The 25,277-nt window shown below is 40.6% G+C and overlaps 1 protein-coding gene across 1 annotated transcript; it reads left to right on the plus strand.

Moving 5' to 3' along the window:
- Positions 1 to 1,137: 1,137 nt before the first annotated feature.
- On the plus strand, positions 1,138 to 25,277 carry BMP3 (bone morphogenetic protein 3). The gene is made up of 3 exons (XM_030877983.2): positions 1,138 to 1,462; positions 17,761 to 18,671; positions 25,086 to 25,277. Exons 1-3 carry the CDS (start codon positions 1,138 to 1,140, stop codon positions 25,275 to 25,277), a joined length of 1,428 nt encoding a protein of 475 aa, XP_030733843.1.

Genomic DNA, 25,277 nt, shown 5'->3' on the forward strand with positions numbered 1-25,277 from the left:
TGTTTTAAGACGGGATTGACTCCACTCGCACATACTTTTCTCCTGGGGGCAGGGGGGATGAGGTGGATTCAAAGTGAAGATGCAGAAGAGAAGGAGCGATGATGGGTAAGCTCTCAGAGAGACAGGGAGAGATGGCAACCCGGCACAGGTGCAGGGTCCGCAACCTGGGTCTCGAGAGGCCCACGAAAGGAAGCGAGAATGGTGTTCACATCTTGATGTTGTTTGGAATCAGAGGCGAAAGTGTCCAGGAAGAAGTTTATTTTTCCTCTGCTCTCTTGTTGGCCGGGACATAGCCAATGTTCTTGAAGGGATTAAAAAAGTAATACCCCGTCCCTCCTACCCTTTCCTTCTTCCTCGATCTTCTCCTTTCCCCCCTCCTCTCCCCTACCACCCCCAACTTTGCTTCCTCTTCTCTCCCTCCCACTGCTGGTTTGCTGGTTACTTCCCCCTTCCGTTCTCTCCCGGCTATAGCGGGGTCCCAGCCGTCTGCGAGGGCGAGGGATACAGCAAGATTGGCTGCCGACTGTACAGATCAGCCAGAGAACGAAGGCAGTCTCTCTCTCTCTCTCTCTCTCTCTCTCTCTCTCTCTCTCTCTCTTGCACACAACACACACGCGCGCACACACACACACACACACACACACGCATACACTCAAAACTCGGACTGGCCGCACCGCGGCTGCTCCAATCCTTGCAAAAGGCGAGCGAGCGTCCTCAGAACCGCGGCGCTCAACCCCGCTCAGTCTCTGCGCCCGACACGGCGCTAGTCCCCGTGCCCAGCGCGGCAACTTCGGCCGGGTGTTCCCGAAAATAAAGCGGGGAGGGAGGGTACAGACAGATCCGAAAACACCCCGGCCGCACACGCCACGACTTCAGCTCTTTCTTGGGGTCCGAGTGGAGACTGCGCCGGCAGCGCCCTGCGCTGGTGAGGTCCGCGCCGCTGCCGGGGAAGAGCCCACCTGCCGGTCCGCTATCGACCGGCGCAAAAAGTGGGGCTGGTCGCTGTCCTGCTCAGGCAGCGTCCGGGCTCCGGGCGCCCTCGCTCAGCTCGTTGGGAGTTCAACCTTCCTCTCTGCCGCCGGCCCTGCGCGCCGCAGAGGGAGCCCCCAGGACGCAGCAGCGGACGCGGACCTCGCTATGGCTGGGGCTCGCAGACTGCTCCATCTATGGCTGGGCTGCTTGTGCGTGAGCCTGGCGCACGGACAGAGACTCAAGCAGCATTTCCCGGAGCTCCGCGAGCCCGTGCCAGGCGACCGTACGGCAGGTGGTGGCCCAGACCCCCTCCCGCAGCCGCTCGACAAGGTGTCAGAGCACATGCTGCGGCTCTACGACAGGTACAGAGGCGGCGGCAGAGCCGAGGCGGCGCGGACACCGGGGTCCTCGGAACGGGGTTCGCCCCCTCTGCTCCCCCAGCCCCTGAGCGAGGGCAACACGGTTCGCAGCTTTCGAGCCGCAGCAGCAGGTGAGTGCCCGAGGCGCCCCCTTTCCGCGCTCCCGCCCCAGGTGTCTCCCGGGACCCCCACGGCTTCCTCATCTGCCCTGTGTTACCTAGAGACCTTCCCTCGCCCTCCAGCTGCCCTCCGAGCCCCTCGGTCCTGTCACACCCCGCATCCCGCCTGTGAGTCAGCCCAATGGTAGAGTCCGAATTGAGAGGGAGAAGTGGAGAAAAGGGCGCTGAGCCCTGGAGGGAGTCGGCTGGAGGAAGTGCGTGAAAGAAGGGAAGGGGCTGCCCCCCACCCCGCCCACCGGGTCCTCCTGCCCTGGGTGTCTGGAGCTTCTCTGGGGTATCTTGTGCTGATGTTTCTTAAGTCGGTCAGCGGAAATTCCCTTGGACTGGGCTTTAGCCATGTTTACCTAGAGGCAGATGTCATTTTATGCCAATCCCGGGGGCACCAGAGAGAAAAGTCACACCTGAACTAGATGCCTTCCCTTGGGCTTTTAGACAGTCGTTTCTCCAGACCTTGCACCTCCTCTTAACTCGAGTCCTCTGTGTTACTATTATTTGACACTTTCTACTTGATAGTCCCTTGGTGGCAAACACACAAACTAAACCAGGTGCTTGGGTGTTTCGATTATTTAAAACCCATCTGGGCAAATAGGGGCTGTACCACCCACCCTGGGAGGAGCTGGAAGGGAGGGGAGCAGCCGAGGATGTAAACACCTCTTGGAATCCGCCGATGAAAATCTGCTCATCCCGTTTTTCAACACACAGATCACTGCGGACTGAAATTCATGGCTTAACAAGGTTTCTCCTGGCCCCTGCGGTGAAGCGAATAACTTATGCTAACAGCCTGCCTCCCTTGTGCTAACAGCTTGAGGGAAAGTTTCCTGGACACTAACTCGGTTTATGTGCTTTGAGGATGCACCAGGCTTTTTTGTTCACTACATTCATGATAAAGGGACCTGTCTTCAGTGAACCGTTGAAAAATAGCCAAGAACTTCAAGTAAGGAGGCCGTGCCTCACGCTCTATCAATTCTGTCAGAATCACTAGAAAGAAATCTCCCAAAGCTTTGATATGTAGGACTCCTGGAAAAGAGGAACACAAAAGCATCCATCAAGGAAAGCCCTAGGTTGACACTGTAAATATACTCTAGAGCTCATAGGCATGATGACATTTACAATAAACGTGAATTATGCTTTCTAATGCAGGAGTCTTCAGCTATAGTCTGAGCTGAACCAGATTTCACTTTCTTCTTAAAACCACGAGCATGATCTATAAGGAGCTGGCCTTTGCTACGGAAACAGAAACCTGCTCTGGTTCATCCACACTGTGTCAGCCACTTGAGAAGGCTGTCCTGACAGCTGACCACACCAGTGAATGCCCTGTTTACTTTAGTGCAACTCCAAGGGCAGAGCTCAATGAAGAAGTAGTGTGGGAGAAACAAGGGTAGTTGGGTGGGCAAGGCAGGTGGCAATAATGAAGATACTGGAATCATTCTTATCTCGATATTCATTTTCTTGGTACTATTCCCAGGGAGTAGCTGAGGTACCCAAAAGGTGAATAGCATTTTTGGTATTGGCAAGTTTCATTTTAGTATGAATCACGAGGTTTGGAGGTAGCATGTGAGTTTGTTTCATTCACAACTATTGTATAGTGTTTTTGTATGTTTGTTTTAGACTGAGGGAACCATGAGTGGGAGATGGATAAGGATTTGAATAACTCAGCCCCCTTTACTTTTGGGGTCCAACTCACTCCATGCATTATAATTTCAGAGTGTCCCTTATCAGCCTCTCTGTAGTCTTATACCATCAAATGATAAACTCTGATACAGAGGCCAGAAGTTCCCTTGAAATGATGAATTGCAGCTTGAAGCCTATATACAAGGCTGCGTGCCCTGATAAGAAAAGTAATTCCTTTAACATCCTAGAGACTGTCTTAATGACTTATTCATCAAATGTAGACACTGGTTTTTGTGGAAGCTGAAGTGTCCTGTTACTACATTGGAGACTTCTGGAGAGACTGTTCGCCTTGGACCCCTTCCAAGAGTGTTTAGTTACTAACACACTAGAAGGACCTTATTATGAGGCAGTTCTGGCTTTAATAAGGCAGGGCTCCAGGAAAGTGCTAAGGCTTTCGTGTGTGTGTCTCTCCTTTATCCATAACAGCATTTCTGTAACATCCTTCAGCTTGTGACATACATTCTGATGCAGGCGAAAGATGCTGTCTGCATTAATAAATTAGATATGTTTTCTAGTCCGTAGTGTTTAAGTTTCACAATGTATGGGCTTCTCCGTACCAAGGATGTTACAGATTTTAATGGAAGGTCAGGTGTGTGCTCTATCTATGGAGTGGCTGCTGTTCTGGCAGACTTTCCCAGTGCTTATTCAGGCTGAGTTATAGCCTTAGAGCCCTATTTGCTCCTTGGAACATACCTGATTAAAATTATTTATTGTTCTAAACCTAGAATATCTTTGGTTGAAATTTAGCTGCTGTGGTCTCCCTCTGATTACTTTCTACTTAAACCATTACTTGATGGTGGGTGGCATTCATCCTAAATACACTTTCTGCTAACCCTTTTCTCCTCCCTCAATGGTGTGCAGTTGGTGTGCCAAAACCGTAAGTTTGGAGAACTCATAAGTCTTTTTGTGATGTGTAAGGGTTTACATAAAGATACGTTTTATCTTTCCCTTTGTAAAAGGTAATTTACAAAATTATTGATGACAGAGAAGTTCGGCTTTAGAAAAACACACCGTCTTAAAGGAAGACAAGAGGGATATGAAATCAGCTTTTATTTTAATCTTAGTTTAAGTTGTCCTTGGCTTCTATGTAATAAAAAAAGAGTATTTTACATGAGGTTTTCTCCTGGCTTGGTCCTTTAAGATACATACTTTGTGTTCATTAGTTTCTCATCATTTCCATAGTCACTTAATCTTATTTTTCTTAATCATAAATTTAACCTCTTTAGGGAAAGCAATTAAAGCACAGATGTTCTTATCAGGAAACTATCATTATTTTAATTTATGACATGTAACTACAAAAATGGTTGCATTTCAGTGGATTTATGTCACCTTAAAAAAAAAATCACATAGACTTCAGAGACAAAAAGAAAAGAAAATTGAGGAAAGTCAGACCCAAAAGTGAATATTTTCCTTCAGTGAGAAAGGGGAGAGTCTTTCCTACTGTAACCAAAAGTCTTTAAAAATGAAGAATTGTAAAGTGACGTGTTTCTGAAGTGTAAGTCTAAAATATAAGGCTTTAGGAAAGATATAATTAAGGGCTAAACAATCATTCCAATAGGAGCCAGTCCTGTAAAATGCATGGGCCAGTGGGAAAGCATCATTTTTGATGGATTTGATGGCAAGGGGATGTAACAACTTTATTAAAACACAGTTACCTTGAAATTCCTGGCACCTAGAAACTAGGCTTGAAATTAAAGAGTACTTAGATTATCTGATGTTTTTATTCCAAGAACAATAGTACATCTGGAGAGGGGGAGCTGGATGTGCAGCTGCTTTGAATTACACACTACTTTGAATACATGATAGCCCTTAATGAAGTTTTTACTGTAATAGACAAGACAGCTTTACAATCTCTGACATTTAAAAATCCATAAAACCATGAATTCTTGATTATCTATGCTAATGGAAAAGAGAAAGAGAATGTATTACATAGAAAATAATTTAAATTTAGCTTTTTAGTATAGTTAGACACACTCAAAGAGACCAAGAGACCATGAGGGTCAATGAAAAACATCGCCTAAGCAGATAATTCACTAGGGGAATATTTGTACATTAAAAATATATACATAATTAAGAATATATTAAAAGGGTTACAGACATTTTATCTAAGCAGTGGAAATTTATAAGCACTTGATTGACCCAGTTCAGATTTTTCTAAGAATTGAATAGAGATGTGGATGTCAAACCTGCTCTTAAGCATTTTGGGATTATACAATTTTGTATTTGGAAGAGGCTTTAAAGAAAGCAAGTCCAACCCCTTACTTAAATGGAAGAAGCAATGGGCATCATGATGTATTTGCCAGACAGTTTTTCAAACATACTGAGCTTATCTCAAAACCTATGATTTCTAATCATCTTATTTTCTAGGAGAAAATTTTTTAAAAGAGGGTCTTTAAAAGATGTTAACAGTTGTTACATAAAATTGCATTCCCTGGTCAAATAAGTTTGGGAAAAATGATCAGTTTGCTTTGGGACCTTTCAGGTCCTTTAAATGCTAGTGGACCCTCTTAAGCGTGGATCACTTTCTCCCCAAGAGAGCATTTTAGAGAATTATGGTTCTAAGATATCTATTTGGGTAAACATTGGTTCAGAGCCTTCCTAATTTCTCAAGAAAGAAGATATGCAAAATTCAAGTGAATATTATGACTGAAAACTGTCTCATTTCTCATTTGTTTATTCAGGATGTTTACTTACATTGTTAGTTTTTGGACTTGAGTCCAGTTGGCATTGTACAGTTGGCCCTCCACATCCCTGGTTACCAAGGATCCAACTACAGATTGAAAATATTTGAGCAGAAAAATTTCAGAAATTTCCCAAAGGCAAAACTTGATTTTGTTGAATTATAAATACTCTAGAGATGGTTTAAAGTGTACGGGAGGATGTGGTAGGTTATATGCAGATACTATGTATGCCATTTTATATAAGGGACTTAAACATCTGTGGATTTTGGTATCTGCAGGGTTCCTGCAACCAGTTCCCTGCGAATACCAAGGGCCGACTCTACCATCTTCCTGATTAAATATCTTAAACTTCTCTGAATGTAATTTTAGAGTTTCTGTCATTAAATTTGATTTTGCCTGTTTCCCTATGAATTCTCCTTCATTGTTTTCTTCTATAGGATTAATATTTATTATTTTACATCTAATCTGGTATTATTCTTTTAAAAGAAAAGCTACTTTATTTGTGGAAAAATTCACTAGAGGTCATGCACATCACTTCTTTAATGTTTTACCACAATTAATCCTTGGTTATAGATACCTATCAAATCTCTTATATAATCCCAATTTGTTTGCTGTATTTATTAGATATAATAAAGCTCATACCTATCAAAAAGCCTAGTGAAAATTATTGAGCAACTTTGCATATACTTTGTATTTGCTATTCAGGATTTTTGTGCTCCTACGTCAGAACTTTTCTCCTAAAATTTTAATGGTTTTCTCATATATCCAATGTGTATACCCTAGTAATCAGTATCTTAATAACTTTATTTCAGTGGTATGGTGGAAAGAAGCTTGGCATCACAAAGAGTCTCTATTTGAACTTTCCTACGCCAAGTTTCAATTCAGAGTGAATTTTTAGGTTTACGTTACGAACACATTAAAATAGAATTTTGTAATGGAAACACTGACATAGTATTAATCAAGTGACACAAGTATACCAGGATAATATCTACTTTGGACCATAGTAAACCATGACAGTATGACCAAAGAGCCCTCATCTATGGAATATATTTAAAAATCCATTAATATTGCTAGTCTATTCATATGTTAGTAGTGGCTGTGTCCTAGAATATTTTCAGGGATGATATTATTAAAGGCACGAATGTCTCTTTTTTCATCTGAAACATCGGCATGTAAGTCATAAAGCCAATTGACCATGGGGTTTTATTGACTCCTTCAATGATCTACCTTCCTTTACGACCCATCATTTCTTGGCAATAGAACCACAGTAAATGCAGTGCCTTGATTTTATTTGGGCACACTGTAAATAAAAGTGTTTGGACAAACTGATCCTACTGTATTAGCAACTTCAGTATGTTCTTCCTTTATTGAGTGAGTAAATATTAAATATTCCTATTAAATATTATAGTAAGTGTTAAATATTCCTTGTATAAAATAATTGCATCCAATAGCTTTAGAAATGAAAGCTTCTTTGCCCAGTCCTCTGATTTTACAATTAAAACTATTGAGGCCCAACGTGATCTTCTTTGCTTTTCCTTCAAAGAAAATTTTAATTTAATTGCATGGTATTAATCTAAAGACTGTTTGAGTTGAGTATAATTGCTGCACTTAGGCATGGGTTAAGATAAATGGTTTTCAAGAAGAGAATAAATTCCTAGAGTTTCAGTTTTTCTATTTCCTGAGGCTTAGCATTAAGAGATCTAAATGTTAATCTTGGCTGAATTGCTAATTAATAAAGTTATCTAATATTGCTAGGCCTAGTTTTGACATCTATCAAATGGCTTAAGTCACACCTACTGTGCTAGTCTCACAGAAAGATGGTGCAACTTAATTGAAAAAAATTGAGTGTGAAAATGAATTAAAAGTTTGGAAGCCCTATATAAATGAGGTATTCTTAATATTTGGAGATACTGTTTCTCTCTAGCTTCCCACAAAACCTTAAACCTACGTAAAACATTAATAATTGCAATTGTTTGTAGCACAAAGGATATATTTGGGTAGAAACGTAAATACGAACCGGTAGTAGTCCTCTTGTAATACAATCTATGCTATGCCAAACCTACATTCGAGAAATTACCATTTCTGTCCTAACCTTGGTGGCTGCATGCAGCAGAGTTGCACCTTTTTATAGTGATTTCTTGAAGTTAGTTTTTCTCAAAGTATGGTCCCTGGATTGGCAGCAGCAACATCACCCGGGAATTGTTAGAAATTCTCCAGCCCACCCAAACCATCTGAATCATACTCTGAGCTTGGGGCACAGAAATCTCTGTTTTCACAGGCCATCAAGGTGATTCTGATGCATGTTTGAGACACTCTGTTCTAAGCTCACGTCTCTGGAGTTTTGAGTATCTTTTAACCAGCGTCTGAAATCTAGGATTGATTAACGTTCTAGTTCTGGTCTCATCTGGCCCTTTTAGTGGGCCTTTCCCCCAGACAAATGGTTTATTAACTTATGTAAGGGTAACTTTCTTTCACTTTGGAAGGTATATTAATGTCTTTATGACAGTTTTACCCTGGGGAGGAGTTCAAAAGTAAGTTGATAAAGACGTCTTACCCTTCTTTCACAGCTGCAGAGAGTTTGGGGCCTGATAGGATTGCTAGAAAGAGGATGATGGGGCAGGGGCCAAGTCTCTGGAGGGCAAAGGGCATATCTCATTTCATGCTTGTATTCTGAAGGCCTGGCATAGTTTGCCACACAGTAGGCACTCAGTAAATATTTCAGTTGACCTGAATTAGATGTTCAGAGGACTAGATAAGAAAAAATAGTAGAAAAACTATTTGCCAGGCAAAGGATCCTTTAAAAATAAGATTGCCATGAAAGAATTTTCCATGAGGCACTTTACAAAATATACGTTGAATGGCAAAACTATTCTATTTTATATACCACTGTTCTTGTAATGCTTCTTTTCTGATGAACTGAAACTCCAACAGTACTTATCCCCAAGAAGGCCTTTTGCTGACTTGAAAGTTTTTTCACTTGAAAGCTTTTTCACTTTAGTGTGAAGTAGGAAACACTTTAGAATCTGGTAAGTTTATACCGTTGCTCATTCAACAAATTTGGCAAGTATTTTTCAGGATATCAATGCTCCAGACTGTGCAAAGAACTAGGAGTTCAAAACTTTATCCAGACATGGGTCTACCCTCCGAGAGCTCACAGTCTAGGAATGCCCTCGGGTGGAGGCTAAGAGCAGATAAACTGATTAGTGAACATTTTGCTGTTCTAGAAAAACATACATTATACCATCTTTGGCCATGTTTTACTTTGGACATAGAGAACGGTTGTTTTGAGATCCCATAAAAGTCAGTTATTTGACTGGAACACTGCAAGAAAAACCACATTCTGACTTTGTGTTCTATTTAGAATCTCTCCATCTCACCTTTGCCCGGAAACCGAAGGTGGCATAGAGGAACTGCAGCCTTGACTCCATAATCTACAGCAAATATTCAGCCAGTGACCATGGGCGTATATGGTCCTGTCCTAGGCACCCCTGCATTTCTAGCAGCTGTGCTTTGTTTGGAGAAAGAGGTGGAAAAAAAAGAGTTGTTCTTAGTTACATATTTTCTGTATGACTAAAATGTTTTCCCTGCTTCCTGGGGATTTAACAAATCATCAAGATTTCATTTAGTCTATTTGTTTTAAAATCAGACTTTACATAGAAAGCTTTCCATTGTATATTCTATTTCCCTTTGAAAACGTTCTGTGTGGGCCAGCACCAAGGTGACCTTCCACTCACCACTCCCTGGGCACTGCCTCAGCTGCTCCCTGAGAGGAATTGAACTGTCGCAATAGTACAGCTGGTCCCAAGTCACAGTTTCCTTACTGAGCCCTTGGTTTCATGAGGTGCAGGTGCTTTCTTTTCAGATGAAAACAGAAATAGATCTTGTACCTTTATCTAATAACCAAACTCCTAAAAAAGTCCATATAGGTAGTACAAGACCTGGGTTCCTCTCCAAAATCAATGCTCACCAGCTGGCTGCCTTTATGGGCCTTCATTTTTACATTTCTACAATGAATAGGTTGGACTAAATCTGTTTATTCACAAAAGAAGCATTTATTGAGCACCGCTTAAGAGTTAAGCCCCACGCTCGGGACTGAAGAGTCTGATGTAATTACTACAGAGCCTTGTCTTTACGGAATTTATGGGCTTAGGAAGGAATAACAATATAATGAAAATAGTAATAGACGAGGGGTCTGAACCGAAGGAGTGGGTTGTCGTGACAAGCTTGCCTCTGCTTTGCCTTAAAAATAGAATCTGGATAATAATCAAGGAGAACTACGTTGGGTAAAAGCATTTCAGGGAGAAATGGCAGCAGCGGCAAAGTCCTAACAGATGTGCAAAGGAAAGTATGGCTTGCTCTGAAACTCACCTGACTTCTAAACCCCTTTCCAATTCACAGGTATTATGACTCTAGAAAATTCAGAATAAGATTATCATGCCAATGGCACATCCTAACTAGACCACAGTAGACGTATTCTCAGCAAGGAAAAATCCAAGCTTGTGCTAGTGCCAGCAAACAGTAAGAAAACAGCACCACCTATTGGTAGTTATATTTTGGCATCAAAAACATTTCCTTAGGAAGAGCTGGAAATATAGCCTATGGTAGTTCCTTGCAAGGGATCTGAGAGGTTATCTAGTTCACTTTTCACACCTTCCCTACCGTAAAGAGATCCTCCTGTAATAGTCTTGAATTATGACCATCTCTCTTCTGTCTGCCTGGTCCCACAGGGGTCTCACCCTCAGGTTAGACACTTAGAAAGTCATTACGTTGACCTTTATTCTGGTTCCATTCAGCTATCACGTTTAGACTTAATTCTCATCTTTGACACTGACAAGAAAAACCCTGATCTCTCTGCAGCCCCTCAAATATTTGCAAACAATTCTCACGTCACCGATTAACCTTTTTTTTTTCTTCTTCCAGAGCAGGTATTCTCTATTTAACTCAAATTTGTAAGAAATAACTTTAAGACCAACATCTTGGTTACTTTCCTAGTTGCTCTCTTTTATATCAATAAGCTAGTTAAAATAAGAGCACCCAGAATTAAGCATGCAACTCTAGATAGAATTGGATTGGCATGGCACAGTTACGTTCTCTAATACCTGAAGACTACCAACAGCCTAAAAATACATAAACTATTGTTTTGTAACCTGATAACATCTGCCATTGCTTTTTAATATTATTATTATATGTTTGTTCTTATTAACCAGAAAGTATACCTCCGTTTCCGGATTCATCGATTCCAAATAGGTAAGTATTGGAATATTTCAGAAGAATAGAAAAAGTGAACACGAAAGTATTTTCCATTCACTGATATTTCAACATAGATACCTTCTTCACAGATAAGTCTGCTACTCATGGGGAAGAGAGAGAATGTTACTGCAAAACTCCTGTTGTTAAGTATACGAGAAGATACTTTTTTGAAAAGATAAATTAATATAAAATCTAAAAAAGCATGAGAGTAATTGAATAGATATTATTACCACATATTTCAACTTGCAGGGAGGTATTTATCTTATCTTATATACTCTACTGCACTCATCTACTCGACTCCATGCAGCTCTCTCACTACTCTTTTTGTCCATTTATAAAGACTAAGTACTTGTTGACTTGTTTTAGGGAAAAGAGCATTGACTTGCACGGAAATGAAATGCTTAAAGTCAGGGAAGGCAAAAATAAAGTATGGGTTCAAGGAATGTTTTGTGGAATTGTTGAGACTTCTAGCTCACTGTTTTAAAAGACATGGGGAGGAGGGAGATCTAGGACAGGCAGAGGTAATGCATCTCCTCATCTGGGTGGAAATAGCAAAGGCATCGAGTGCTAGGTATCATACAACACCTTTAGTTAGGAGCTAAATGTGAATTGGCCATTCCTTTTCTGAATTTCGGCAGTTTAGGTGTCTGTAAGGACTTCGAATAACTACGTTAATCTGGGATATTTTTATAAGTTCCCATTAAACATTGGAAATATTGCTTATGCAAAATCTTCCAGATGTCCAACACTGCTTGTGACTAGAATGTGCTGCTTTTATCTCCTGCCCAACACTCCCTTTTCCTCTCATTTTTTTTTTAATTGAAGTATAGTTGATTTACAATGCCATGTTAGTCTCAGGTATACAGCAAAGTAATTCAGTTATACACATATATATATTCTTTTTCAGATTCTTTTACCTTATAGGTTATTGCAAAATATTGAGTGTAGTTCCCTGTGCAGTAGCTCCTTGTTTGTTATCTATTTTATATATAGTAGTGTGTATCTGTTAATCCCAACCTCCTAATTTATCCCTCCCCACCTTCCCCTTTGGTAACCATAAGTTTGTTTTCTATGTCTGTGGGTCCATTGCTATTTTGTATATAAGCGCATTTGTATCAGTTTTTTTTTTTTTTTTTTAGATTCCAAATGTAAGCGATATCATATGATATTTGCCTTTCTTTCCTCATTCTTAAAAGTCTGGTTAAAGGTTGCATCTTCCCCATATGTCCCTCTTCCCCATACATGGGGAAAGTTCATTGCTCCCTCCTTTGTGCTCCAAAAGCATAGTTAACACCTTTGACGGAAAGTAGCATCATCACGGCGTAGCTACCTGCATATTGATCTTTTCCCCTTGTCCTGGTGTGGACAGCAGTGGCCACAGGGCAGCGGACCCAGCCAAGGGTCCAGCACCTAATAGGTGTTCAATTCATATTTGTTAAAGTAAAACATTTGTTTTGCTTTAGTTCCTGTTCTTTGTTGGTTGTAGTGGTTGTATATGTGTAATACACAAATAACACAATTGAAGCTATGTGTATAATTGCTTTGCCATAAAGCACTGTTGCTCAACTGCCCATTTAACTCTATTTTAGAGCAGTTTGTTGGTCTTAGACTTTTGATTGCAGATTGAACTGATTAGCTTCAGCTGGAGGGAAAATTTAAAAGTATTCACCAAAATTATCTTAATATAATGTCCTTAATAAAGGAAGGTGTGTTGCATTCCAAGAAAATAATCTTTTGCTCAACTTATGTTTTGGTTTGCATATTCATGTTTAGCAAATTCCTAATTCTTCACCGCCTTTGTAAAACAATGCCTTTTTTCTTTCCTTTTGGACTATATGACCACAAAAATGGTGGTCATTCCACTGTCCAAGAGAAATTTACTTTGAACCACAGATGTGAGCCACATATGTAATTTAAAAATTTTAGTAGCCACATTAAAAAACATGAGAAGTGAAAGGAGAAATTAATTTCAATAATATATTACATTTTAAATGTTCTGCACCCACACCAACAAGCAATTCTTGAACACCAGCAAGGGGTCTGAGAATTCAACTGAATTCTGCCACCATCTACCCGAAGACAGCATCAAATTCCCTAGGTAAAGGGCGCAGTCCCACAAGACTGTCCTCCACTTCAGATGCCAGTCCCAAACCCAGGTTGTTTCCTGTGCTTCTGACCAAACTAGCTACAGATTGGAGTTTCCCACAACCTCCTCCTTGGGTTTGGTTAATTTGCTAGAGTGGCTCACAGAACTCAGGAAACCCATTTACTCACTAGATTACCAGTTTAGTATAAAAAGATGTAACTCAGGAACAGCCAGATAAAAGAGATGCAGAGGGCAAGGTAGGGGAAAGGGCTTGGAGATTCCATGCCCTCTCTAGGCACTCCACTCTCCCCAATCTCCATTTTGTTCACCAACCCAGAAGCTCTCCAAACCTTGTTTTTTAAAATTTTTATGGAGGCTTTGTTACCAAGTCCAAGTTCGCTCTGCTCACCACAGGACAGGACAAAATATTGGATTGGAAAGCCAAGAAAATGGCAGACTAGTGTCTCTGAAAAACTATCTTATCAGGGTTTGGATGCCCGTTTCTTTTATAGCACAGAGAGGGGGAGGAGATAAGGAAGTAAAGTAAAAAGGCCATAAGTTTTGGAAATATCCCCTGGAATGGCCAGCCTCGGGGAGGGGGTGTGGTAATTTCTTCTTTCTTGCAGCCATCCTCAGGTGGACAGGGTCCGGATGCTTCCCTGAACAAAGGCACTTTGGTTTAACATTCAGGCAGAGGGGCAGGGTTCCCTGAGGCAGGCCATTATGTATAGACGGTATCCTTTTGGTGAACAAAAGCAGCGGAAAGCAAAGGTTAAAGTAAAAGAAACAGATCCAGTATGTAGTCACATTTGGCTCTTCCCTGTTACAGCTTCCTTATGTAGGCATGGCTGATTAAATCATTGGCCATTGGTGATTAATTCAACCCTCAGCCCCTCTCCCCACCCCAGAGGTGGGGATTAGAGCTGAAAGTGCAAATCCCCAATCACAGGGTTGGTTCCCAGGCAGCCAGACCCCATTCTTAGGTGACCTCCAAAAGTCACCTCATTAACATAACAAAGGACACCTCACGGCTCTCATCACTTAGGAAATTCCTAGAGTTTTCGGAGTTCTAGACCAGAAACGGAGACAAAGACCAAATATGTATTTCTTATTATAAATCACAGTATCACAACATTTAACCCAGTGTATCCAAATATTATGATTTCAACACGTAATCAATATAAAATATATTAATGTGATATTTTATACTAAGGCTTCAAAATACAGTGTGTATTTTACACTTACGGCACATCTCAATTCAAACTTAAGTGACTAGTTGCTATCATAGTGGACATTGCAGGTCTAGTTAGCTAACATTCATTGAGTTTTTCCTAAGGGCTATGTGCATTACCTGCATTCTTTCAATTAATTCTCACAACTCTGCCGTTGATACTATTGGGTTCATTTTACAGGTGAGCAAACTGAGACTTGAAGAGTTTAGGTAATTTGCCTGAGTACAGCTATTGGGTGTGGTGGAGCTGAGGCAGGGCCATAGGGCTTTGACTTCAAACGAAGGCACTGAATTAAAATTAAAGCCATCAGAAGAGGCAGTATGGCGAGTTCTGTGACATTTATGAGACGATACTGAAGATTAGACACAAGGTGAAGGCTGGTTAACAGCAGAGCACAAGGTGTCTGGAAACATGTGTGAAAGAAGGAAATATTTTGAAGCAAAATGTAGGCAAAAGGAGTAGGATTGGTTTCCCCAATAAGACACCATCACCCACATCCCTCGGAGTTCATATCTTCCCTGCCAGTGTGTTCCTTTGGCAACCATCTGATTGCCACATACTTAGAACAGAGTGACTTCTCTTTCCTTCCATTTAAAACTTCCATCTGGGTAAAAGTACACGCTCTTTGAATGTATGAATTAAAAGTATGAATTAAAGCTAGAGTCTGAACAAGCCTGATGCCATGGCTTTGTTATAAACGTCTGTAAAATATTATCCTGGTGTCATGGATTATACAAACATTCACAAATGGCAGTTTACTCCTTTTCCCTCACACAATGTTAGAAATGAGTAAAATATGTTTCCCACTGCACTTCCCTTATAAATGAGGACTCAATGAACTCATTTTAAGTTTCCAGATCTTTATAAAAATGTTTTGTTTTTACTAAAATATGTTTTTGATCAAGAGCATAATTTCACGATTGCGTGTATGTTTCTGAAATAAATATGTATATGAAACAAGTGTATGGAGGAGGGCCCAGGCTCTGGTGACTGATCCCAGGACAGAGGATTCTTGAGCCTAAGCTCAGCCTTACCATTAGGTCATTAGATGATCTCAAGAACAGGAACCAATTTCTGCCCTTACTAATCAATTGCCCATTCTGTTACTCTCTCTCATTTCTGCATCTGAAGACTTGGAAATACAAATTGCCCAGTTTCGATAATTCTGTCGCACTCTACAGAAGCAATTCAACTCTTATATTCATGTAATTGCATAAACTTTAGACAAGCTCCACAACAGCACTACTTCTTCATGACACGCTTGACTGTGTGACTCATTTTTCAGATGTTATCTGAAGATGGAGCTATATGGTCTTGCTTACCCGCCCTCATCCTGCACCCTTAACTTTGTGAGGAAGATAGAAGAAGGGGTAATCCCTGTATTATGGTTAACACCAGTACGAACAACAATAATAATTTATACTTAAGAAACACTTACTGGACCCTTTATGAACTGATTTACACACATCTCATTTAATTCTGATGACAGGAGTATTATTCCATTTAATGAATGAGAGCACTAGTTACGTAGTTAATAAGTGGCTGAGTTACATAGTTACATAGTTAATAAGTGGCTGAGCCAGGATTTGAATCAATGTGAATTTCCTTCCACCAATGCTTGTAACCAGTAGGCTAGACGCTGCTTCAGATAAGATGCTATCATGACACTGTGCCAAAATTCTAGGAATAGTTCTTGGCGGTCTCATAATTAAAAGCCAGAACTCCCAGCTCTCATACCACTATGTTTACAAGTGTGTTTCAGTAAAGGAAAGAGAAAATTAGTAAAAATGGCTGACCCTTGCCTTAATCTTCATCCAGTTGATAAAATTACTCCTTTTGTTTAATTGTGGTGAAAATTACATCATTTAAGTATAGCTATTTTTAAGTGAACAACTCAGGGGCATTTGTTACCTTCACAGTGTTATGCAACCACCAGGTTTATCTAGTTCCAAAATATTTCTATAATCCCAACGTAAAACCCCCTACCCATTAAGCAATTTCTCCACATTCAGCCCCTGGCAAACACTGGTCTGCATTCTGTCTCTACGGATTTACCTGTTCTGGATATTTCACGTAAATGGAATCGTACAACATGGGACATTTTGTGTCTGACTTCTTTCGTTTAGCACAATGTTCTCAAGGTTCATCCACATTGTAGTAATATCAGTCCCTCATTCCTTTTTATGGCTGAATAATGTTCCATTATATGATTATACAACATTTATTTATCCATTTACCCACTGATGGACATTGAGTTGTTTCTACCTTTTGGCTATTGTGAAGAGTAGTGCTGCTATAAACGTGCATGTACGTGTACTTGTTTGAACACCTGTTTTCAATTCTTTTGGGTTTATACCTGAGGTAGAATTGCAGGGTCATGTGATATTTCTATGTTTAACTTTGAGGAATTGTCAAACTGTTTTCCACAGCAGCTGAACTATTTTACATTATAGCCAGCAATGTAAAAGTGCTCCAATTTCTCCACATCCTCACTAACACTTGTTATCTTGTTTTTCTTATTATAGCCAGTCTAGTATATGTCAAATGGTACCTCATTTTGGTTTTGATTTACATTTTTCTGATGACTAATGATGCTGAGTATCTCTTCATGTGCTTGTTGGCTATTTGTATATCTTCTTTGGAGAAATGTCTATTTGATTCCTTTGTTCATTTTTTATTGGTTTGTTTGTCTTTTTGTTTTGAGTTGTAAGGGCTATTTTTATATTCTGGGTCCTAGATTTTATCATATATATGATTTGAAAATATTTTCTCCATTCTGTAGGTTGTACAGACTTTCTTGATAATGTCTTTTTTTTTTTCTTTTTTTTTGTGGTATGCGGGCCTCTCACTGCTGTGGCCTCTCCCGTTGCGGAGCACAGGCTCCAGACGCGCAGGCTTAGCGGCCATGGCTCACGGGCCCAGCCGCGCCATGGCCTGTGGGATCTTCCCGGACCGGGGCACGAACCCGTGTCCCCTGCATCGGCAGGCAGACTCTCAACTGCGCCACCAGGGAAGCCCGATAATGTCTTTTGATGCACATAATTTTAAGTTTTGATGAAGTCCAGTTTATCTATTTTATGGATTTATCTACTTTTTTGATTTATATGTTATTTTCTTTTCTTACTTGCACTTTGGGTGTCATATATAAAAATCCACTGTCAAATCCAAAGCCATGAAGATTTTACCCCTATGTTTTCTTCTAAGAATTTTATGATTTTAGTGCTTATATTTAGGTCATTCGTTCATTTTGAGTTAATTTTTGTATATGATGTGAGGTAGGGGTCACGTTTACTCCTGTTTACTTTCTTTCTTTCTTTTTTTTCTTCCTAGGAACCCTTGAAAATGAGAAACTGCATATTTTTAACCTGACTTCTCTAACCAAGTCTGAAAACATTTTATCTGCCACACTGTATTTCTATATTGGAGAGCTAATAAATATCAGCCTGAGTTGTCCTGTGTCCCAAGGATGCTCACATCATTCCCAAAGGAAACACATTCACATTGAGCTCTCTACGTGGATCCTCAAATCCACCGGAAACCAAAGTCAACTCCTGGGTCATCTTTCAGTAGATGGAGCGAAACTTCATCGAGATTTTGTTTCCTGGCTGTCTAAAGACATCACTCAACTTTTGAGGAAAGCCAAGGAAAATGAGGAGTCCCTCATAGGATTTAACATTACTTCCAAAGGCCACCAGCTGCCAAAGAAGATAACACCCTTTCCTGAGCCTTATATCTTGGTGTATGCCAATGATATTGCGATTTCTGAGCCCGAGAGTGTGGTATCAAGCTTGCAAGGACACCGGAATTTCCCCACTGGAGCTGTGCCCAAACTGGATAGCCATATCAGGGCTGCCCTTTCTACTGAACGGAGGAAGAAGCGCTCTGCTGGGGTCCTGCTGCCTCTGCAGAACAATGAGCTTCCTGGGGCAGAATATCAGTATAAGGAGGATGGGGTATGGGAGGAGAGAAAACCTTACAAGACTCTTCAGACTCAGCCCCCTGAAAAGAGTAAGAACAAAAAGAAACAGAGAAAGGGACCTCACCAGAAGAGCCAGACGCTCCAGTTTGATGAACAGACCCTGAAGAAGGCAAGAAGAAAGCAATGGATTGAACCTCGCAACTGTGCCAGGCGGTACCTTAAAGTGGACTTTGCAGATATTGGCTGGAGTGAATGGATTATCTCCCCCAAGTCCTTTGATGCCTATTATTGCTCCGGAGCATGCCAGTTCCCCATGCCAAAGGTAGCCATTGTTCTTTGTCCTGTCCTTCCTATTTCCACAGAGTAGAAAGGCACATGTTGAGTGTGTGTTTCCATTTACAAAATCCATCTGGACCTTTATTCTTGCATTCTAAAGTGTAATAGGTAACATGGTTATGCTTGGTTTTTCTTTAATGGTTGTTAAAGTAATATGAAGTCAATATTGGTATGAAGAAAGATATGAGAAAAAAATGTATGTGTAAAACACGTTTTCTGCATTGTTTCCAAACACAGTGCATATTCAGCTACCTGGTCACATGTGAATCTGTGCCGGTCCACAACAAGCAAGCCCCAAATGGTAGAAGGCTGATCTTTGAGGGGGTATTCAGGGAATGAGTGAAAGTCATGAGAGCAAAAGGAAGGACTAATTGGACTGATGCCCTGATGCAGAACATTTTTTGATAGTCTCTTGTGCAATGAATTGTCATCATGGGGCTTAGGACCAGGGTTGGGCTAGGAAAACTTACCTCATGAAATCCACCAGATGCTTATATCGTTTGCTTCTCTGATAAATATCAGAACAGGAGTCAGAATACGGAACAATGACTCTGTAGACTTCTAAGACCCGTTTCAACCAGTCAGAGCTTACCTGTGCCTCTTCCAAAATCAATGGACTGAACTTCGTCCTATCAGTACTCAGAATCCTGACAGATATATTCTCAGAAGCCTTCCCAATCCCACCTCCATCTTGCACAGCAAGTCCAAGCGACTGTTCTCTTTGAATTTAGAGTTAATAAAACATATTTGTACCCCTTTGCCTTCCATTAAGCTTACTGCTGCACTTTCATTCTTAGCTTGTAACAATTTGGATTATACAATGAAAAGTGTTCCTAGAAATAGAATTCAGAGGAAGAATAAGAGTGTTTTTTTGTTTTGTTTTTGTTTGTTTGTTTGTTGCAAAACTTGAAGTGAATCAACTTCTGCTATTGTATGTGGATGGAGGAAAAAAACCCTTTGCCTCAAAAAGTGACCAACTTCTGCTTACAGATCTTTAAAGCAGCTTGTTCATGTTACAGGCCTGTGATCATTGGGATGCTAAGGGCAACACACCCATAAAGCAAAGGGCCAACTGAACAAGACCAGGTCAGCCTCAGGGCCAGGACCTTGACCGAAATCCCATTTTCCTATTACAATGTCTCAGGAGGATGAGCTTTCTACATTTTCTAGACCTTGTGAATTCCATGTTTTGTCAACACAAACACAAAGTAAGCATTATATACATTTATAATGACATAAACTGCCTTATCTTGTCTAAATATTTATAAAGGACATTTTACTGATCAAACGAAACTTGGTCAAACTGCGATAGCATTTAAAACACACAACAAGGATGCCAAATATAACAGGCAGTGATGAATCTTTATTTTACAGTGTGGCTTGCTTTGTGGCATTGAGAGGCAGAAATGGATTCAAACTGTCTCTAAACCTGGGATGACTGATTTTAAGTGGGTCTCTGAGTTTTCCAAATAATCCCTCTCACTCTCATAAACTGTGGTTCCTTCTAGGTAGCCTGGGGAAGGAGTTTCCCTCTTTCTTCTTGACTCCAGATTTTAAGACCCAGGGAGCCATGATAATGTGGCGATACTTAGTCAGTTGGCTTACCTGGCCTGGTCTCCACATTACCCCAGTTTGCCTCTCCCATTTCCTGTCGGCTCCTCTTGCTTTTCCTGTTCAAAAACATTGCTTCCATAGATCTTCATCGTGGCTCTCAGTGATCTAAAGAATAATAATTCAAAAGTTAAGAATAGAAGAGATAAGTTTAAGGAAAGAAGTGTGGTAGTGCAACAGAATGATTAAATGTGCGTGCTCGACCATAGCTGGGTTTCTTAACCTTAAGATGCCTGCAATTTGCCTCAGGATCTTGTTAATCTGTAGGTTCTGATCCAGTGGTTCTGAGGGTCGAGCCTAATATTCTGCATATCTCACAAGCCCCTAGATGTTGCTGATACTACTGGTCCACACATCGTACTTTGAGCCGTCAAATCCTTTTGCCTTAAAACTTGGTTCCACCTCTTACCAGCTTTGTGGTTTTTTGTGGTTTTTTTTTTTTGGCTGGGGGGGAGTTACTCAAACTTTCTGTATGTTAGGTTTCTCATCTTTGAAAGAGGTACCACAGTAAATAAAAATATCGTAGTATCTACATAATGAAAACAGTGGGAAAATGAGATCATAGAGCACTTTGTGCTTAGTAGGCACTCAACAAATTTTTGCCATTGACATGATTATTCGTGGCCATTGTTTATTATTATTGTTGTATTAATGGCCAATGGACTGAGGAGAATAGAAAATCAAATGTAGGGGACTGAAGAAAAACCACTTAGGAAAAGGGATCAAAAGAATAGAAGACGTAAGACAAGAAAAAGTTTTGTACATGTTTCTTACCCCTTTTTAACATCACAAAGCTTCAAACTGGATTCTCCCTTCAGTCCAACAGTCCATAACCTCTTTGGAGGGTAATAGAATCAGGAGGGCATTGGTTGCAGCACTGAACTCATGATAATAGTTGTCAAAACTTGAGATGGCATCAGACCTGCAGGGAGAGTTAACAGGGATAAGGGTGTTTTCTCTCTGAGTTGGAGATGTCCTTCTGCCAAGTTGAGAGTAGAAGTTTGGCTGTGATGTGGAGTTCTCAGTCTCTCATCACGTTGTGTGGATCTGCTTTTCAAGCTTTTTAGTGATTCCCTTTAAGTGTTCCAGGCTTTGTGTCTTTCAAATGGTACAGTCACCTAAAGGATGGGAAGCGTGAAGTAGTGTGAAGCTGTGACATCAGGGGTACCTAATCAGTGTTGCTGTTATCAGCAGTGTCCAGCATGGTAAGCAGAGTAAACTATTTAAATAAAAATATAGTCTGAGCAACAGAGGAAAACAAGGTCTCTGACCAGATCAGTACAAACACATGTGGAATAAGTGAGGTGCCAAAGAACTTTCAGACTGTAGATATACATTTTGCCCCAGAGAAAATTTCTCCCAGGCCAGACTCCTCTGCTGGCCCTCCTTCCTTCTGGCCTCCTGAGTGAGAGCCTGCTCTCTAGAGCGGGTTCTTTGTCTGCAAAAGTTGACAACCTGTCTGTAATTCAGAACAGCTGTGTTCTGCCTTTCCCAAATTCCTGGCTTTGCCCTTTCACTGATTCCAATTAGATAGTTTCTGGGCTATCACACCCATGTGGGCTGGAAGAGTGTGGAGCAAAACCCCATGGCCTGAGTCAGGAATGAAGGCTTGGAGCTGATGACATACTCTCCCCTGCTAACGCATTTGTAATCAAATTCAACTCGAGGACATCATCCACAGCTTGGCAGGTGCGGGCCTGACCACTGCAGATTTCATTCACAGACACGGCAGCTTGAATTTTTCTGATTTCTAGCCCCTACAGCCAATCTGTCCTCCCAGGGAGAGAGACCCCTGGCGTTCTGCCATGAGATGAGAAATACCCATGTAGCTTTAGCCAAGCCGTATGCTTTTGCCTCCCCTCACCACCATAAAAGAGATGGAAAACAGAGATTTCAGATGAAAATGATTGAGCCATTGTTGCTGACAGAGGTCCAAGGAAACCAGCAAGGATTGGAGGAGTGAAGGACTTTTTTCATGGAATGGTGCTAAGGCTGGGAATAGCAAAGACACAGAACTAGGGAGCAAGGAAGCTAAACACTTTGAACCAAGCATCCTATATAAAGAAGAAATTCACATGGATGAGGTCAAAATGATGTGCCCTCAATTAATTTCCTGAGGTTTCCAGTTCCAATCTCTGATCATGAAGATGAACTCTAAAAATCCTAAATCTTGATGTACCGAGTTACCTAAGCAAAAAAAAAAAAAAAAAAAAATGACCTAAACAGATGTCAATGTCATGTTTCACCTTCAATAAAAAGGGAGACTGGGGAGAAAAACAACACAGGTTTGCATTTGCCATCACTAGGTTTCTTAAGCTACGTAAAGAGGGTCCTGAGAAATGTAATCGGAGCTCAAAAACAAACAAAAATGATAAACTGGCAAATGCTCCACACTAGCAAATGACTGCATGGATCTTTTGTGCATGATATAATTATTCCTGGTCACGGCAGCTTGATCAGAGAACTTCACAGTGAGAAAAAAGGGGACAACTCCCTCTAAAACTGAGAGGTTGCTGATAAGACACACCAGCAGGGAATCAAGGGCTTGCACCTGGATTCCAGTGAGCCCACCAGAGACAGCTCATAGTTCCTGAATCTATCATTTGTGAGTTAGAGCTTAAAAAAAAAAAAAAAAAAATGACAGGAATTTTCCTAGGGAACACCCATGAATATTTTCCATATCTGCGCCAGGTCATTTGCTCAGAACCTTTCATTTTTGTTGATGGGAATTATTTCCACAGAAATAGGTACAGTGGAGGGTATGTTATTATTTATAAGTATTTCATCCATTTGGCAAGTATTAATTCAGTGCCTAGAAAGCCTGCTCTGCTTCAGGCACTGAGGACCAGCCATGCACAGCAGGATTTATGGATCAAGTCCTCGTCTACTTAAATAGATCTACTTTATATGAAAATTAAATAGTATAGGAGTCAGTAAAACATTAACAATAACAGAATATTGTCATAAAATCTATGGTTTTTAAAAAATCCTTTGGGGCATTATCATATGCTGTTTGGATGATTGAATCTTAAAAATAAATTAATAGAGAAAAGTGTAGCTGCAAAAGTTTTCTTTAGAAATCACCAATACTAATGAAATAGCAAACAGTGGCCATTGAGCCCTGTTGTACAATATGGATTGCAGTTTGTCAGTTACACAGATAGTATTGTTGCCACAGGGCACATGATATGCAAAATAGAGCAACATAGACTTCTTATCCTTAAGGAGAGAGAACACCTTTCTTTGCAATGCTACTTAATTGTAAGTTAACTACTCTTCTTAACATACACTTAAAATCTCTAGGAAGAAAGAGTAAATAAGGCAGCTGGCCATCATCAGACTAATTTTAAAATAATTTATGCCTGTTAGCAATAATGTTGAAGTCTAATGTATGGATAATTTTTTTCACTAAGATTGAAAGATGAGATGAGACAAATCAGATTTGCCCTTTTTCTGCCCCCCTCCCCCCAGTCCTATTTTTTTTTTTACACTGTGCCAGCTTTCTATATTATTTGCTTCTTCCTTGGCTTGTATATACTCTTAACCTTTTAACTTGTTGCAGTTTCCCATACTGAGAGTTTTAGGTGTGTAAAATTAGAATACCAATTAATTCACTGGGGGCAGAGGTGCCTCTGAAACATGGCTCAAAATCTTGACATTAGAAAACCAGAGTTTTGGCCTAAATCCCACACCTGAATTGACACATGATCCCTGGCAAGTTACCAAATTCCTGTTTTTAAATTTGTTTGAAACAAAACTGGTTTCATCTGCTTAAAAGAGACATTGGGGAGAACTAATGTTGAAAATTGTGGCACCGCTCATGAAGAAGTTCTTACCACTCTGGCAATACCTAAGCATTCTGGGCTTGGAAGAGTGACCAGTCTTCAATGCTTAGCAGAGCTGGATGATACTCTCTAGATAAAACCACACGTCTCCCGTGGACGTTAATGATCCCATTTGGCATTTCTGGGGAACAGCTTTTACCCAGGTTTCTTTGGTCAAACTTCTGACAGCCATGGGATAACCTCAGGCCCTCTAGATTATTCCCTGAGGATATGCCCCAGACTTAGAAGACGCTACAACCTTTAAGTCTGAACCCATTGAGCAACAGTGACCCCCAGTGGCCAATTGTGTAATCACCATCAATTCATCCTGGTGGTAATCATTAAACAAAGTATAAATTTGTTTATACATTTGCAAAATGTATTTGTATTTTGTATATGTATTTTGTATATGTATTTGTATATAAATTTGCAAAACAAAGTATAAATTTCACTATAGCAGTGGCAAAAATATCTATGTTAAATAGGTTCTTGTTAAGGGTTCTTTATGATTAGCATAGGATCAAGATCAAATTGTTTCCGTTGCAAACCTGTTATACAGAACAACCTAGGGTGTATTAATTCTCTGGGGAGTAACTCATTTTTAATTAAACAATTCTTGCTTTAAAAACTGGATTAAAATCCTCACTCTACATGTCTACATGACTTTAGACATGTCGTTTAAGCTTTCTGAGTCTATGTCTCTACCTGTAAAATGTATGAGATGGCTGTTTTGTTGTAAGGATTAGAAATATTACACAGAACATGCCTGGCACTGAGCCGGCACTTAGTAAATGACAAATCACCGTTTTGGTGATGGTGATATTGGAGGTTGGGTTGAATGTGTAACGATGCCAGGGCTTTAGTAAGCTGTTGAAACGGGTTCATAATATATACATTTTAGCGATGAGGGCTGGAGAGCGGAAAAGCAGTTCCACCTAATTGGTGTTCTCTCTTTTCTTTTCCAGTCTTTGAAGCCATCAAATCATGCTACCATCCAGAGTATAGTGAGAGCTGTTGGCGTCGTTCCTGGGATTCCTGAGCCTTGCTGTGTGCCAGAAAAGATGTCCTCGCTCAGCATCTTATTCTTTGATGAAAATAAGAATGTGGTACTTAAGGTATATCCAAACATGACGGTAGAGTCTTGCGCTTGCAGATAA

Source organism: Globicephala melas, chromosome 5 (genome assembly GCF_963455315.2).
Source record: "Globicephala melas chromosome 5, mGloMel1.2, whole genome shotgun sequence".
NCBI lineage: Eukaryota > Metazoa > Chordata > Mammalia > Artiodactyla > Delphinidae > Globicephala > Globicephala melas.

Coding starts and splice junctions, on each gene's coding strand:
- BMP3 (XM_030877983.2), top strand. CDS start 1,138: ATGGCTGGGGCTCGCAGACTGCTCCATCTATGGCTGGGCTGCTTGTGC. Junction 1,463..17,760: donor CTTTCGAGCCGCAGCAGCAG/GTGAGTGCCCGA, acceptor TTTTCTTCCTAG/GAACCCTTGAAAATGAGAAA. Junction 18,672..25,085: donor GCCAGTTCCCCATGCCAAAG/GTAGCCATTGTT, acceptor TTTCTTTTCCAG/TCTTTGAAGCCATCAAATCA.